Here is a 17247-nt window from a genome sequence, read left to right on the forward strand (position 1 = left end):
ATCTTAATTTAAAAATACTTTATTGCTAAAAAATGCCAATCATGATCTGAACTTTTAATGAGTCATAATCACTGATAATAGATCTCCATAACAAATACAATAATAACATGAAAAAGTTTGAGATATTTTAAAAATTACTAAAATGTGACACAGAGACACAAAGTGAGCAAATGCTTTTGGAAAAATGGTGCCAAGAGAATTGCTTGATGAGGGTTGCCACAGATTTTCAATTTGTAAAAATCGCAGTACCTGTGAAGCACAGTAAAGTGAATAGCAATAAAATGATTGCACCTATAATAAAAAAAAAACTCCTAAAAATCAATTTTAAAAAACTTAACTAGAAAAAACGGACAAAAGACGTAAATAGCCATTTTATGGGAAAAGAAACTTAGTTGGCTACATATTAGCCTGCTTAGACTAACATAACAAGCTATCACAGACTCGGTTGCTTAAACAACAGAAATTTATTTCTCATAGTTCTGGAGGCTTGGAAGTCCAAGATGAAAGTGTCAACAAGGTAGGTTTCATTCTGAGGCTTCTCTCTCGGTTTGCAGTTAGCTACCACCTCTGTGTGCTCACTTGACCTCTTCTTCGTGTGCATAGTGAGTTAGTGGGTTTAAGGGGAGAAAGAGGGGTGGAAAGAGAAAGGGAAAGAGGAAGGAAAGGGTTGGGAGAGGGAGAGGGGGTTATGGACATTGGGGAGGGTATGTGCTATCGTGAGTGCTGTGAAGTGTGTAAACCTGGTGATTCACAGACCTGTACCCCTGGGGATAAAAATACATTATATGGGGCGCCTGGGTGGCTCAGTGGTTTAAGCCGCTGCCTTCGGCTCGGGTCATGATCTCAGGGTCCTGGGATCGAGTCCCGCATTGGGCTCTCTGCTCGGCAGGGAGCCTGCTTCCCTCTAACTCTCTCTGCCTGCCTCTCTGCCTACTTGTGATCTCTCTCTGTCAAATAAATAAATAAAATCTTTAAAAACAAAATACATTATATGTTTATTAAAAAAAAAAAAAAAAGGATGAATACCCAACTTTTGTAGCAACATGGACGGGACTAGAAGTGATTGTGCTGAGTGAAATAAGTCAAGCAGAGAGAGTCAAGTATCATATGGTTTCACTTATTTGTGGAGCATAACAAAGAACATGGAGGACATTGGGAAATGGAGAGGAGAAGGAAGTTGGGGAAAATTGGAAGGGGAGGTGAACCATGAGAGGCTATGGACTCTGAGAAACAACCTGGGGGTTTTGAAGGGGCGGGGGTGGGAGGTTGGGGGAACCAGGTCGTGGGTAATAGGGAGGGCACTGTGTTGCATGGAGCACTGGGTGTTGTGCAAAAACAATGAATACTGTTACGCTTTAAAAAGAAATAAATAAATTTTTTAAAAAAGAGGAAGGAAACAAGTTTTCTGGTATTTCTTTTTATAAAATCACTAATCCCATCATGAGGGACCCATTCCCCTGACCTCATCTTACCCTAATTACCTCCCAAAGGCCTCATCTCCAAACACCATCACATTGTAAGTTAGGACTTCAACATGAATTTGGGGGGGGGGGGCGGGGCACAGACACAATTTAGTCTGTAGCATCTTTTTTTTTTTTAATTTTAAGATTTTACCTATTCATTTGACAGAGAGAAATCACAAGTAGGCAGAGAGGCAGGCAGAGAGAGAGGAGGAAGCAGGCTCCCGGCTGAGAAGAGAGCCCGACGTGGGACTCGATCCCAGGACCCTGAGATCATGACCTGAGCAGAAGGCAGAGGCATTAACCCACTGAGCCACCCAGGCGCCCAGTTTGTAGCATCTTATAAACATCTTTTTAATGCCTGACCTCATAAGTGATCAGGTAATATAAATTATAACAAAATGAAACATTTTACACTCACCAGGTTATACAAAATTTAAGCATCTAATGATATTAAGGGTTGGCATGGCTGTGGAGGAAGGGACCTCATTCAATACTGGTGGGAATGTAAATCGGTTAGAGTTTTGAAAAGAGGTATTTTCTGGTGCCATTGAAGATGTACATGCCATATATTCTAGCAGTTCTGCTCCCAGGTATATACACTGGTTTTCTTTTTTTAAAGATTTTATTTATTTGACAGAGCTTGCAAGTAGGTGAGAGAGTCAAGCGGCGGGGGGGGGGGGGGGGGAAGCAGGATCCCTGCTGAGCATAGAGCAGATGTGGGGCTCGATGTGGGGTTCAATGTGGGGCTCGATTCCAGGACCCTGGGATCATGACTTGAGCAGAAGGCAGAGGCTTTAAACCCACTAAGCCACCCAGGTGCCCCTGCACTGGTTTTCAAATTGCTGGGTGCAATCCAATAATAAATTGGGAAATTAATTTTAGTGATGCTGAAGTATAATTTTCCAAAAGGTAAAATTATGGCTGTCATAAAAATATAAAATTAACACATGCCAAAAATTATTATTTATATTAATTAATGAGAGCCAGTAGAATGTTACAGAAATGCTGTATGAATTGCTAAGAATCAGGAATGTTGAATTTGCTGAAGGGAAAAATGGTTTAATATGCGATAGGTTAATATAATTTAATGTTTTTGTGTTATCTGTTCTATAGAGTGGACAAGATTTTAAATACCCATTTTCTTGCAAAATAACTTAGTCAATAGAAAGTCAGAGGTCCCTACGGACTCAAATCCTTCCAAAGTCTGCTAGGCAATGCCCAGCCTTACAGTAAAAGTGCACCCAAATAATCGCTTTTGCCCATTTCCAAGTCTTGGATAGTAATTTTTCAGACAATGAGTCTCTTTAGCACTTTTCGGTAATGAATCGAAAAGAAGAAATAGAAATTTAGTGAATTGCTGGCAGTAAGTATATAGTTCTGTGAAATTTTTGTTTCAGATATATACATCTATAGACGTATGTGGTATTATTGGGTTTGAAGTAGAATGTTTTTGTTCACTGTTGGCCAGGTCAAAATGTTTGAAAATCATGAACGTGACATATTGTGAGGTTCAACAGTGAAAAGAACTCTATGTTTGGAGTTCTCCCTTCCCTCAAAGTAGGCATCCATCCAAATGCCAGGCTTAGGCAAACCTAGAAAATGATCTGAGTGAATGGTAAAGAATAAAGAGATTGGGACGTCTAGGTGGCTCAGTCGGTTAAGGCCCTGCTTTCAGCTCAGGTCGTGATCCTAGGCTCCTTGAATCGACTCCGAGTCCCGCATCCGCATCCCGCTACTTGCTCAGCGGGGAGCCTGCCTCTCTCTCCACCTCTGCCTGCCACCCTGCCTGCTTGTGTGCATGCACTCTCTCTCTCTCTCTCTGATAAATAAATAAGACCTTTTTTTAATAAGAGAAGATAGAAATATCGAATCATGCTGTACACATGAAGCTAAAGTTACACGTCAAGTAACATCTCAAGTTAAAAAAAAAAGAATAGAAGCGCAGCGTGGGGGGTTCATTTCTGTCTTTCCTCAACACTAAAGTTCGGGGGCATCTAGGTGGCTCAATCGGTTAGGCCTCTGCCTTCTGCTTGGGTCGTGGTCTCGGGGTCCTGGGATCGAGCCCTGGGGGGGGGGGGGGTCTCTGCTCAGCGAGGAGCCTGTTTTCCTCTCTCTGCCTGCCTCTCTGCCTACTTGTGATCTCTCTTTCTGTGTCAAATAAATAAAATCTTAAAACAAACACTAAAGTTCGCTGGCTATCTGCGATGCCACAAGAATGGAGAGAACGTAGGCTGAGGGGAACGGTCGAGTAGGCCAGCCCCAACAGGCAAGAGCTTGGACTCACAGCTGTGCAGTTCGCCTGCGGTGAGTCCAACAACAGCCGCGGGTCACGGGCTACCCGGCTCCGGGTGTCGCCGCTACCCGCCAGCAGAAAAACACTGCGCACGCGCAACCCGCCTAGGGACGACGCCACGCTAGAGGCACTTCTCAGCAGGCCCGGCCTCACCTCCAGCCCTCCGTGGGCCGCAGTACCCAGTCTCCTCCGCCTCGTCGGCCCAGCCGGACTCCCCCCGCCCTTTCGGCGCCCGCGCTGGTAGCGAGTGCGCGCGCAGGGCCTTAGCGGGCGCCGGCGCGGAGGGGAAGCGGCGGGTAAGAAGGGCCTGCGTCCGGGTGCGACTGTGACGGGGTTGGGAATGACCTCTTCGCTCTTACGGCTCTTGGGACCCTGAGGAGAGGAGAGGAACCTCTGGATCCGCTTGCTCTGGCCGCTCAGGCGTGCCTCTGATAATCAAGTGTTTTCGCTCTCACCTTTCGCTTGGTCTGGTCCGGTCGGCTCCTGCCTCTCCTTTCCCCGCCCCCACCAGGGAATCCGAGGGCTGAGCCCCCAGCCTGTCAGCTATCCCCGGACAAGTGGGAGATGCCTTCTCCGCCATTTAGGTAGCGCCGAATGTTTATCCGCTTGTAGTGTCGCGGCAGCTTAGGGGTAACTCTCCAGGTACCCGACTCAGGCACAAAGAACCTCGGTTTCTTGACGCTTGTTTTTCCTGCCACCCTTTGCTGAAGCAGCTTCCCGATGCTCTGAAGAGTAAAGTCAAGGCCACCAAGCACAGGTCCTCTTTAATAATTCTGGACATCTCCACCATTTCCTGATAATCTCTCCCTTTCAAGTTTGGGTCTCTTGAGGCACGTCCCTCACATCCATATGCAGTGTCCCGGAATTATGCTCTTTCCTTTTTGAAACACGGTCACACATGTGCCGCCTTTTGGAATGAAGTTCTTCACTGGTAGTGGGATAGTGTCAGCAACTACTAAGAAGCACGGTAACACGTTAGGATTTCTGCTGTTTCTACCGGAGTGGATGGATATTGAGTGGACTCAGCAGGAGGCAGCATTTTAGCTCAGTGGCTGTGCTTGATGCCTTGAAGTTGGGGGCAGAGGAGATACCTTGTAATCAAGCCGCTGGGGTCCAAAATCTGCTGACGGGATGAAATCTGAAACAGAAAAAAAGCCTAACAGCCGTGTGATGTTTGATAATATTCTGCAGGTTAAATTTCGGTATAGAGACAAATGCCCTATTTGCTTTTATATGCCAGTTAAATGTAGTATGTTGACATTATGTAAATGCTAATGTGAAGTTTTAGCAGCTGTCTTGGAACTTCTCAATTAGATTTCTCAATTCCTAGATAATCATGATGATTAGTTTTACTTTGATGAGTTTGACTGAATGCTATAAAATTAACTTTTTTCTAACATCAGCCCACACCTTTCTGTCAGTCTTATTACTAGTTCCCTTTGATGCCTAGGTTACAAAACCATAGTCATCTTGGATTTCCCTTGTGCTTCATCCCCAAATATATTATATTACTGGATCTCATGGTTTCTTTATTTAAAAAGTAAGTTGGATTCATCCCTTCCATTTTCATTGTTGAGGCTGCATAAAGCTGTTTTCAAGGACTTTGCTACCTCTTAGTTCATTCCCTGGAAGGTTCATATAACAGTTCTGAAACATGACTATTGTCTTACTCTTGAGTCTATAATGGCTAAATTTCTGTCCTTGGGTTTCAAAGCCTTTTCTCTATAACCTGTCCTAATAATTCCTATGCATGTTATATGGTGGGAATAGCCCAAGATTTAGAGAGTAATAAGATTTGGATTCCAATACTGAGACTGTCATTATACTAACACTGTGTCTTTGGGAAACTTTGAGCTTCACTTTCCTTCTCTCTCATTTCAAATAACAATATCTTTTCTTCCCACCTCTTAATTATTGTGAGGATTGAAATTGGCAGAATGTGTGGAAAAGCTATCATAGTTACACAAAAACAATCTAAGCTATTGTTATTTCTCATTGTACTCGTTCATTTCACAAATATTTGAAAACTTAATATATGTTAGGTACCGGTGCTACTACTATGAAAGATAGTCCCTGCCCTTAAGAGACTCTCAGGAAGATTTCAGAGAATATATGTGTCTGTAGAAAATAGGTTGGTAGTGTCTGACAAGGTATAGTGTGATGTAGCCAAAAAATAGGTAAGTTTAAAAAAAAAAAAAGGTGAGTTTAGGATGGCCACCAAATCCAGAGGAGAGAGGAACAGGGAAGGTTCTGCAGGAAATTATGTTTGAACAGAGTCTTGAATTATAACAAAGACCCAAAAGGAAAAGGTGGGGAAGGATGCCTTGAAAGAGACACTTTTAGAGAACTGCAAATTGTTAGGTTTTGTTGGAGTATTAAGTTCAAAGAAGAGTATGGGAGATAGGACTGGACAGGTAGACAGAGGTGAGATTTGAAGGGCTTTGTGTACTAAGAGAAGTGTGCCAAGTGAAGTTTTGTAAGCAAACAGTTGGCCCGATAACAGTTGGTTTTTGAAAATTCATTTTGGTTAGAGTATGTGCTTTCTTAACTACAGTGTACAAAAACTTATGCCTTTGTGCCTTTTCTTAACCAACTGAGCCACCAAGGTGCCCCTGTGTCTTTTCTTACTTTCTTTATTTCACCCAGAAGGGCTTATGCCCTCTCCTCATATGTTAATCTTTATCTTGTAACATCCAGTCAGGTCCCATTTCTACCGTGAATCATCCTCCATTTATTTTTTTTATATATTTTTTTATATTTTATTTATTTGACAGAGAGAAATCACATCTAGGCAGAGAGGCAGGCAGAGAGAGAGGAGGAAGCAGGCTCCCCACGGAGCAGAGAGCCCGATGCGGGGCTCTACCCCAGGACCCTGGGATCATGACCTGAGCCGAAGGCAGAGGCTTTAACCCACTGAGCCACCCAGGCGCCCCTTATCCTCCATTTATTTTAGGCCCCATTGCTTATTCCCTTCCTGAAACCCTACTGGAAATAGTATCACACAGTTTTAGTCCATATTTGTTTTGTATGTATTTTATGTCCCTAAGTAGATTTTAAGCTAAAGGATAGAGAATGTTTAATATGTGTATGAATAGAAGACATGTTAAAGACAAAAATATATTTTCTGGTCTCCTATTTTGTTTTTCAGGGTAGGATCAGATTATGGGCAACAGTCCTTTTAATTAATCTGTCAACATGGCTAATGAGGACTGTCCCAAGGCTGGTAATAATCCATTTTCATCTGATAAACATGCTCAACTCATCTTGGCCCAAATCAATAAAATGAGGAATGGAGAGCATTTCTGTGATGTGCAGCTGCAAGTTGGGAAGGAGACTTTTAAAGTTCATCGGCTGGTTTTGGCTGCCAGTAGTCCCTACTTTGCAGCTTTATTCACTGGAGGAATGAAAGAGTCCTCGAAAGATGTTGTACAGATTCTAGGAATTGAAGCTGGAATCTTTCAAATACTTCTAGATTTCATTTATACAGGTATGTTACATGAGCCTGTAGTTTTGAGTGAAGAATGATATAATCACTCATGCATTGCAATGGGAATATAAATTGATACAACTTCTATGGAAAGTAATTTGACAATATGTTATTATGAGTGTTTGATAGTTTCATATCTTTTGACCCAGTATTCTTTTTCTAGGAAGGAATTATTCATAAGGAATTACTTAGTGATACAGGCAAGTATTTATGTACCAGGACGTTTACTGTAACATTATTTATAACTACATAATTGAATACAATCTAATTATCCCTCAGTAGATTATATGATTAAATAAATTATGGCATATGTACGTATCATGGAATATTTTTTTAGATCTCTCAAATTATTTAAATATATACTATGGAAGAGTGTTTACTATATTTCAAATGAAAAAAAATTGAATATAAATGCCGCTCTAATTTTGTAGAGAAAAAAAAATCATTTGTCTTGGTGCACAGGAAAAAGACCAGAATGTTGATAAGTGTTTATCTCTGGATGACAGAATATGGAAGATCTGTTTTTTTCTTTTTTTTAAGATTTTATTTATTTATTTGACAGAGAGACAGCGAGAGAGGGAATACAAGCAGGGGGAGTGGGAGAAGGAGAAGCAGGCTTCCCACTGATCAGGGAGCCCGATGAGGGGCTGGATTCCAGGACCCTGGGATCATGACCTGAGCCAAAGGCAGATGCTTAACAACTGAGCCACCCAGGCAGCCCTGGAATATGGAAAATCTTTATTTTTCCCTCTTTTTTTCCCCCTCAAAATATTTATAATCAACATGTATGTATTTTAATTAAAATGTTTTTTAAAAGTTTTGATAATGTTAGAAAGTACATACAAAAAAGTATGAAGTATAAGTTTTATATGATGTGTAACAAATATACATGGAAATAAGATTTGAAAGAAAGACACTAAAGTGTTAGTACAGTGTATGTCTGTGGGAAAATGTGTGATTTTCATTTTTATACTTTTCTGCCTTGAAGTTTTTTCCTGTGGTGACAATAATATAATCAGAAAAAATGTTTGAAAACAAAGACTGTTTGGTCATCATGCTCTCCTTAAAGGACTACTTGGTGGGAGATTATTAGGTGACCCCATAAAGTATTATTTATTTAGTGCATGGTATTTAAACCTGGAAAATGACAAAAGGTGATTTCTTTGTGTTGTTTCTTATTACATTTTGGAAAATATCAGAAAATAACTCTTAATTTGGAAATTGTAAAGATGACTATGTTTTATTTACTGAAAGTCATGCAGCCCTGTCTGTTGGCTAATGTACAAATTAGCGTCAAAGGATTTTTTTTTAACCTTTTCTAACTGACTTGTGTGAGCTGAGCACAGTTTGATAAATGTTCCGCTTCTCTTATTTGCAAAGTGTAAATTAACACATATTAATCCAGTGGAATTAGTGTTGAGCTACATAAACACAGAAGAAACGCTATAAGATGTTTATGCTGTCTCTTGTCTAAGGGTAGGAACAAGAGCTACTTAGTGAAAGATGTTCCCTGTACTATCACCATATTGGTGATTAGCACTTCCATCAAATAAATAAAAAGTAGTAAAACCCAGAGAAATAAAAGCTTTTGAGCATATCTGAGAGAAATAACATTCTTGAATATTGACATTTAAGGTTAAAATTGTTATAACAAGAACAGAATTTGGCTACTGGTAAAGGATATCAAGTGGCTTAACAAGCTAGTTTATTTTTCCACAGAAGTGAATTCATAGTAGGCATTCCAAGGATGATATGGTGGCTTCATGATGTCCTTAATATCCTTTTATTCTCCCAACATTTAGCTCTACCATCTATAGCTTGTAGGTTCTAATCTCATGATTGCTGAATTCCAGCCAGTGGAAGGAGGAAGGGAAAAAGGCAAAAGGTCCTGCTAGCTGAGTCTGTGCTTTTTTTAAGCCTTTCTGGTAGCTGTACCCAGTAACTGCTGTCTATATCCCATTGGCCAAACAGTAAAAAATTCAACCCTATCTGTAAATGAGGCTAAGGTATGTAATTCTCATCAGGACACAATTAGCACCCACAACAAAATCAAGGTTTTTTTTTTTTTTTCTTAAAGATTTTATTTATGTATTTGGGGGAGAGAGCACAAGCAGGACAGAGGGACGGGGAGAAGCAGACTCCTGGCTGGCAGGGAGCCCAATGCGGGGCTCGATCCCAGGACCCTAAGATCATGACCTAACCTGAAGTCAGATACTCAACCGAGTGATCCAGGTACCCCTATGGGCACTTTTTTAAAAAAATAAGCTCTATGCTCCATATGGGGATTGAACTCAGAACCCCCAGATCAAGAGTCATATGCTGTACTGACTGAGCCAGCAAGTATCCCATATGAATACTTTCTGTGAGCTAAGCACTAAATATATGGCAGTAAACAAGCAGGCAGTGGCTCTGCCTTCTCAGAGCTTTATAGGTAGTGCAATTTAGGTACTTACAAATCTGAAATGAGCTTGTGAGAGCCTCATTTTCCTTAGTTGTGAAGTGGGGATAACATTTCATAATTCATGTGAAGGTTAAATGAGATAAATTTTCATAAATGTAAAGGTGTTTTTTGTAATCTATAAAGCCTTGTATAGTTATAGGGCATTCTTTTTATTGCTCTCAAGTAACTCTTGGCTTTATCCAGTAGCAGGCATTCAGTCTTCATAGATTACAACCTGTGATCTTGTCCAAATTTGCTGTGAATTCTCATTTTATTCAGCTAAGTCTTATCTCAGTTCTCTCTGCAACCACTACCATTTACTCCCATGGTGGATTCCATTTCTTTCTTTCAGGAATCCCTGTTAGCATTCAATAAGCCATATTCTTCCTCTCACCGTAATTTCTTTGGGCATTTATTTATTTATTTATTTATGAATGACTTTATTTATTTATTTGACAGGGAGAGACAGCTAGAGAGGGAATACAAGCAGGGGGAGTGGAAAAGGGAGAAGCAGGCTTCCCGCTGAGCAGAGAGCCTGATGCGGACTCAATCCCAGGACCCTGGGATCATGAACTGAGCTGAAGGCAGACGTCCAATGACCGAGCCACCCACGTGTCCCTGGGCATTCATTTATTTAAAACAATTTTTTTAAAGATTTTTTATTTATTTGTTTGACAGATCACAAGTGGGCAGAGAGAGAAAGAAAGGGAAGCAGGCTCCCTGCTGAGCAGAGAGCCCGATGTGGGGCTCGATGTGGGGCTTGATGTGGGGCTCGATGTGGGGCTCAATCCCAGGACCCTGGGATCATGACCTGAGCCGAAGGCAGAGCCTTCTGAGTCTCTCAGGCGCCCCTTTTTAAAACAAATTTTTGAGTACCTAGTGGGCAGTAGGCATTGAGAATACAAAAGGGAAAGCCTTCCCCCAACAGACTTTATAAATCTTGTTGGGAATACAGACTTCAGCCAAATAATTTAGTGGGGTGAATATCCTAAAAGGGATTAAGGGAAATATAAGATTGAATGGAGAGTTTATCCTTATCAGGTAGGAGAATTACAGGGTTTTTCTTCCATTCTAAATATAATTAACTATTTATTGTTCTCCCAAAGTCATATATGTTAATATAAAAGTAAAGACATCTAGAAAGAAAGTGGTATATGTAGTTACTTAAATGTTAAGTATTTAAGGGGCGCCTGGGTGGCTCGGTGGGTTAGAGCCTCTGCCTTCGGCTCTGGTCATGGTCCCAGGGTCCTGGGATCGAGCCCCATGTCGGGCACTCTGCTCAGCAGGGAGCCTGCTTCCTTCCTCTCTCTCTCTCTCTTTCTTTCTCTCTGCCTGCCTTTCTCCCTACTTGTGATCTCTCTCTGTCAAATAAATAAATAAAATCTTTAAAAAAAAAGTTAAGTATTTAATAACGTCTCATATGTCATGGACTCTTGGTTATACCTAGCATTAAAGAATAATGTTTGTATAGTGCTTTATCAAATTGAAGATGGGGACCCTGTCTTATTCACCCCAGTGCCTCAGTAAATGTTAGATGCATATAGCCTTATGTTAAAAGCATGGACTTTGATGTCAGTCTCTACCCTCAATCACTTGACCATGTGACTTTGGGACAAGTTATTTAAACTTTCTGATTCTTGAGGGCACCTGGGTGGCCCAGTTGGTTAAGCATCTGTCTCTTGATTTCAGCTTGGGTCTTGATCTCAGGGTCTTGAGTTCAAGACCCACATTGGGCTCCATGCTGCCCATGTTGAGTGTGGAGCCTACTTAAAAAACATTTTTTTTAAAACATTTTATTTATTTATTTGACAGACAGAAATTACAAGTAGGCAGAGAGGCAGGCAGAGAGAGAGGAGGAAGCAGGCTCCCTGCTGAGCAGAGAGCCGGACGCAGGGCTCTATGCCAGGACCCCGGGATTATGACCTGGACAGAGGCTTTAACACTGAGCCACCCAGGTGCCCCTAAAAAACATTTTTTAAATGTATAATAAAGTAAATAAACTTTCTATTTCTGTTTAATTGATAGAAAAAGGAAAAATAATAACATACTATATGGGGTTGTAGTGACAGTTAAATGAATGTATAAAGCAGTTAATGTTTCTGTCCATTATAAGTGTTCCATAAATGTTAGGTATCATCATTTAAGTTTTGTGCTCTTTCTACAAATCCTTTGTTGCCTTTTTACTTAGGATCTATCTACTCACCAAATAGTAAGCTATCAGTGAAATTAAATATAATGCTTTTTTAATATAAGTCAAATGTTTGTTTTTACTTTGTTGGTTATTTTGTCTCCCTACTTCCCTAGGTATAGTGAACATAGGTGTGAATAATGTCCAGGAGCTGATTGTTGCAGCAGACATGCTACAGTTGACTGAAGTTGTTAATCTGTGCTGTGATTTTCTAAAAGGACAAATTGATCCATTGAACTGCATTGGAATCTTTCAGTTCTCTGAGCAAATTGCCTGCCATGATCTTTTGGAATTCACAGAAAACTACATTCATGTCCATTTCTTGGAGGTTCACAGTGGGGAGGAGTTCCTAGCGCTTACAAAAGATCAACTGATCAAAATTTTGCGAAGCGAAGAGCTCAGTATTGAGGATGAATACCAGGTCTTCTTAGCTGCTATGCAATGGATTCTGAAGGACCTGGGAAAAAGAAGAAAACATGTGGTGGAAGTGCTAGAACCAATTCGATTCCCTTTATTACCTCCTCAGAGGCTTTTAAAGTACATAGAAGGTAAATTTTTTTTGCATATCAAATGCGTGAATATCCAGTGGCTTTCTCTCTGTTTGAAATGTGATAATGTTTTCATTTTTCAGTTCAATAATGGACATTTATTGAATTATTACTATATGTAAGATACAACTTTTGTGTTTTGCAGATAGTAGTATTTCAGTATTCCTACCCATTATTTTAATCAAATTCTGACATACCTTTCTTGAGTTTAAATACTAAGGGAGATTAGAATTATAGATAAAATTGTTGACAGACCTAAAATACCACTGCTGTTTTTGGTAGCGCTGATTATTTCAGTGTAAGATTTCTTCTTATTCCTCTAAAAATTATAGCAAAACCTGACACATGAGGAAAATTCATATGCTAAAAAAATTAATGCCAAACTCAATAAATTCTGTATATCTTCTCATTATAAACTTAATTTTATACTGATATAATATCATAGCTTCTAAGTAGCCTTTGAATCGTCTTTAGGTACTTAACTCTGAAAATACTTTCCATCATAGTATAAATAGTGTTAATTTTTCTACTAGAAAAATTATATATACATATATAAATATAATATATTAATTATTATTAACTAATTAATTAAGATTTTATCTTTAAGCACTCTCTATACCCATTGTGGGGCTCAAACCCACAACCCCAAGATCAAGAGTCATATGCCCTACTGACTGAGCCACCCAGGCACCACAGATTTAAACGTATTTTTACAAACTACCTTAGACCTGGTTTCAGGATTTGAAGCTCTTGCTCTTGTCATGCACTGAAACATCAGAAAGTTACAAATGATCTTTATATCAATTAAATACACTATTAGCATTAAAGGTATAATTCTGTGGAAGAATTATATTTAATGTGGATTTTTCGGTTTTTTTCTACTCTTAACAGTATATAATAGAATTTGATGGGTTTTTCTGAGTGACGTCTTTTTTTTCTTTTCTGAGGATGTCTTTTTATTAATGCATATACATTACTCAATCAATTCTTATTATTCACAGTAGTTATGTTCTATAAAGTTGCCACAAACACTGCATTGGCAAATACTGAGACATTGTTCCTAAGGGAAATACTTATGTAGATCACAGTATTTTTGCCACCTGATCAATACATAACATTGTCTTATGTGTGTTTCTATCAAAAACACATTATTTAATATATATACTTAATATATATATACTTAATTTAATATATATACTCATAACATTGAACTCCTAGCCAACAGCACTATAACCCATGCCTGAATGAAACCTAATACATGCATTTACTCCATAAAGCACATCACAGGCTTCTTGCAATCAGGAACACTAGACAGTATTTCAACAGTATGGGTGGGGTCATTTTCAACAATATCACCAAGAAAAAGCCCAAAAATGTGAAAACCACAGCACTAAAGAGACTGTGAAAAGGACACTTATTTATACTATGAGAGCTGAAATATGAGGCAGAGTGTCATCTTGTTCAATTCCTACCTAGAAACATGCATGTCAGGTGATTCAAAGTTTTTTCTACTCTGCAGCATTTCTATGAATGACTAGGAAAGCACCATGAGTGTTAATTTGGATTACAAATGCATTTTAATGAGTAGATGTATTCATAAATAAGGAATCCACAAATAATGAAGACTGATTTGATTTATTTATTTATTTTTAGATTTTAGATTTTATATAAATAATAAATAATAATATTTATAAATAAATAATATAGTAAATAAATTAAATAAATTATATTATTTATTATAATATAATATAAATTATATATTCATATAATATATAATTGTATAATATAATATAAATTATATTAATTTATAAATACTTAATTTAATAAATTAAAATATATTAATTAAATAAATATTGAATAAATAATAATATAATATATATTATATATAAAATATATAATAATAAACATATAATGTATTTATTATATATAATATGTAATATATTATATGTAATATATAAATATAAATATATAAAATATAAATATAAAAAATAAATATAAAATATATAATGAATATGATATATTATATAACATATTATATAATAATAAATAATATAGTAATAATAAATAATATAATAATAAAATATATTACATATTTATATATAAATAAAATATATTTATATTTTATTATCATTATCATTTTTTATTTATTATTTATATTATATATTATATAATATAATAATATAATTGTATTTTCTATTTTCTATTATATATATTATATATACTTATTATTTATTTAGATTTATTTATTTTAGATTTTTATTTATTTATTTGACAGACAGAGATCACAAGTAGGCAGAGAGGTGGGAGTGAAGGTGGGGGAAGCAGGCTCCCCACTGAACAGAGAGCCTGATGTGGACTCAATCCCCAGAATCTGAACTCAGAACTAGACCCAAAGACAGAGGCTTTTTTTAAGCTTTTCTTTATTAATTTGACAGGGAGACATCACAAGTAGGCAGAGAGCGAAGGGAAGCAGCCTCCCTGCTGAGCAGAAAGCCTGATGAGGGACTCAATCCCAGGACTTCTGAGATCATGACCTAAACCAGAGGCAGAGGCTTAACCCACTGCGCCACACAGGCTTCCCAAGACTGACTATATTTAAATGCTAAAACAAGAAGAGAGAAATTTTCCAAATACATTTTTGCTTGAATCATATGAGAATTTAGGAGTGGAACAAAAGCTTTCATGGTTGAGTTTTCTTTTCCCAAGTTCTGTAGATATAGTGTTATAGGAAAGTTCCTTTGCTAGGAGCAAGGGAAAGTTACCTAGAATTGGGTCTTCTTTTCCTATAGCTTTTTAGTCTTACTCAAATCTTGTACTGCTTTATTAAGCATGCTCAGTAGTTGTCAGCTAAAGGTATTTCTTGGAGTAAAACTGCAAGGAGTCAGAGAGATGGAAATGGAGGATTTTTTTTTAAAGATTTTAAAATATTTCAACTTCGAAACTTTTTTTTTATCATATTAGAGAAAAAGCTGGCAATTTATATAGAAAAATAATGAGACTCTACTACAAAATTCAGAGAGCAAAAGACTTAATAGAAATGATTAAATTGGGGCTCCTGGGTGACTCAGTTGTTAAGTTTCTGCCTTCGGCCCAGGTCATGGTCCCAGGATCCTGGGATCAAGCCCTACATTGGGCGCCGTGCTTGGCGGGAAGCCTGCTTCTCCCTTTCCCTCTGTCTGCTGCTCTGCTGCTCCGCCTGGTTGTGCTCTCTCGCTCTCTGTCAAATAAATTAAATCTTTAAAAAAAAAAAAGAGGGCTTTTTTATATGTATTATATATACTTATTATTATTTATTTAGATTTATTTATTTATTTTAGATTTTTATTGGCTCAGTGGGTTAAGCCTCTGCCTTCGGCTCAGGTCATGGTCTCAGGGTCCTGTGATCAAGCCCTGCATCAGGCTCTCTGCTCAGCAAGGAGCCTGCTTCCCCCTTCCCCTCTGCCTGCTTCTCTATGTACTTGTGATCTCTCTTTCTCTGTGTCAAATAAATAAATAAATAAAATCTTAAAAAAAAAAGAAATGGTTAAATTATGTTATGTGAAATATGTAGATTTTCCCCCTGGTATATGTTTTTTGTATTTATCACTGGAATAATTGAGGCAATTTAATAGTACTAACTATATGATAACATCTCTTTCTTGCCATTTTAGAGAATGACTACTTCTTAAAAATTGTATATCCTCTTATAAATGTTTAGGTAATAAAGTGTAATAAAACAAAAAATTCCCCCAAAGTCCACTACCCAGAAATAACCAGTTATCATTAACATTATTAAACATCATTGTAGGTATCTCTATATAGGAGGATGGATGATGGGTGGATGTATGGTTGGATGGATAAACAGAAAAAAATGTAAGAATCATTAGGTACATACTATTTATAATACAAAAAGTGTGCTTAAATCTCATTAAAAATTAAAGAAGAAACTGAAGTAGTAACCAATTTCTGATGAATGTTTATCTCAAGAAACACTCATTTTAAAAAGTTCTTAATTGAAAAAAAAGTTCTTATCGAGTTCAGGACAAAAGATGAAAATCATTAAAAGATGAAATAAAAGTTTCATTTGTGTTTCAATTTTATTTTTATTTATTTATTATTTTTAATTTTAATTCCAGTATATTTAAACATATAGTGTTTTGTGTTTAAATTTTTAACAGTATAGGGGTGCCTGGGTGGCTCAGTCGTTAAGCATCTGCCTTGGGCTCAGGTCATGATCCCAGGATCCTGGGATCAAGCCCCCCCTTCAGGCTCTCTGCTCAGCAGGAAACCTGCTTCTCCCTCTGCCACTTCCCCTGCTTGTGTCTCTCTCCCTGTCAAATAAATAAATTATTTTAAAAAATTAAATTTTAAACAGTATAGACTCATTAAGAAAAATAAGGTAATTAGCATTGTTATTTTTCTTCCTATGCCACCATTCAAGGTTTATACCTTTATTTATTTATTTTTAAATATTTTATTTATTTGATAGAGAAGAGACACAGCAAGAGAGGGAACACAAGGGGCACCTGGGTGGCTCAGTGGGCTAAGCCTCTGCCTTCAGCTCATGTCATGATCTCCAGGTCCTGGGATGGAGCCCCACATCGGGCTCTCTGCTCAGCAGGGAGCCTGCTTCCCCCTCTCTCTCTGCCTGCCTCTCTGCCTACTTGTGATCTCTCTCTGACAAATAAATAAATAAAATCTTAAAAAAAAATAAAATAAGAAAAAGAGGGAACACAAGCAGGAGGAGTAGGAGAGGGAGAAGCAGGCTCCCCATTGAGCAGGGAACCCAGTGCAGGGCTGGAGCCCAATGCAGGGCTCAATTCCAGGACCCCGAGATCATGACCTGAGC

The 17247-nt window shown here is 38.1% G+C and overlaps 1 protein-coding gene across 6 annotated transcripts in view; it reads left to right on the plus strand.

The window, feature by feature from the left end:
- Positions 1 to 3743: 3743 nt before the first annotated feature.
- The window catches only part of LOC123936887 (intracisternal A particle-promoted polypeptide), a 54331-nt gene continuing 40827 nt past the window's right edge, over positions 3744 to 17247 (plus strand). The window contains exons 1-3 of one of the 6 annotated variants that reach the window (XM_045997426.1): positions 3744 to 4052; positions 6905 to 7243; positions 11988 to 12419. In XM_045997426.1, the coding sequence (XP_045853382.1) occupies positions 6952 to 7243; positions 11988 to 12419 (724 nt within the window). In that variant the 5' untranslated portion in view covers positions 3744 to 4052; positions 6905 to 6951. Of the gene's footprint in view, positions 4053 to 5242; positions 5297 to 6904; positions 7244 to 11987; positions 12420 to 17247 lie in introns of those variants that run through there. The other 5 variants (XM_045997422.1, XM_045997417.1, XM_045997421.1 and 2 more) reach the window with 5 other exon arrangements.

Source organism: Meles meles, chromosome 1 (assembly GCF_922984935.1).
Source record: "Meles meles chromosome 1, mMelMel3.1 paternal haplotype, whole genome shotgun sequence".
Classification (NCBI taxonomy): Eukaryota; Metazoa; Chordata; class Mammalia; order Carnivora; family Mustelidae; genus Meles; species Meles meles.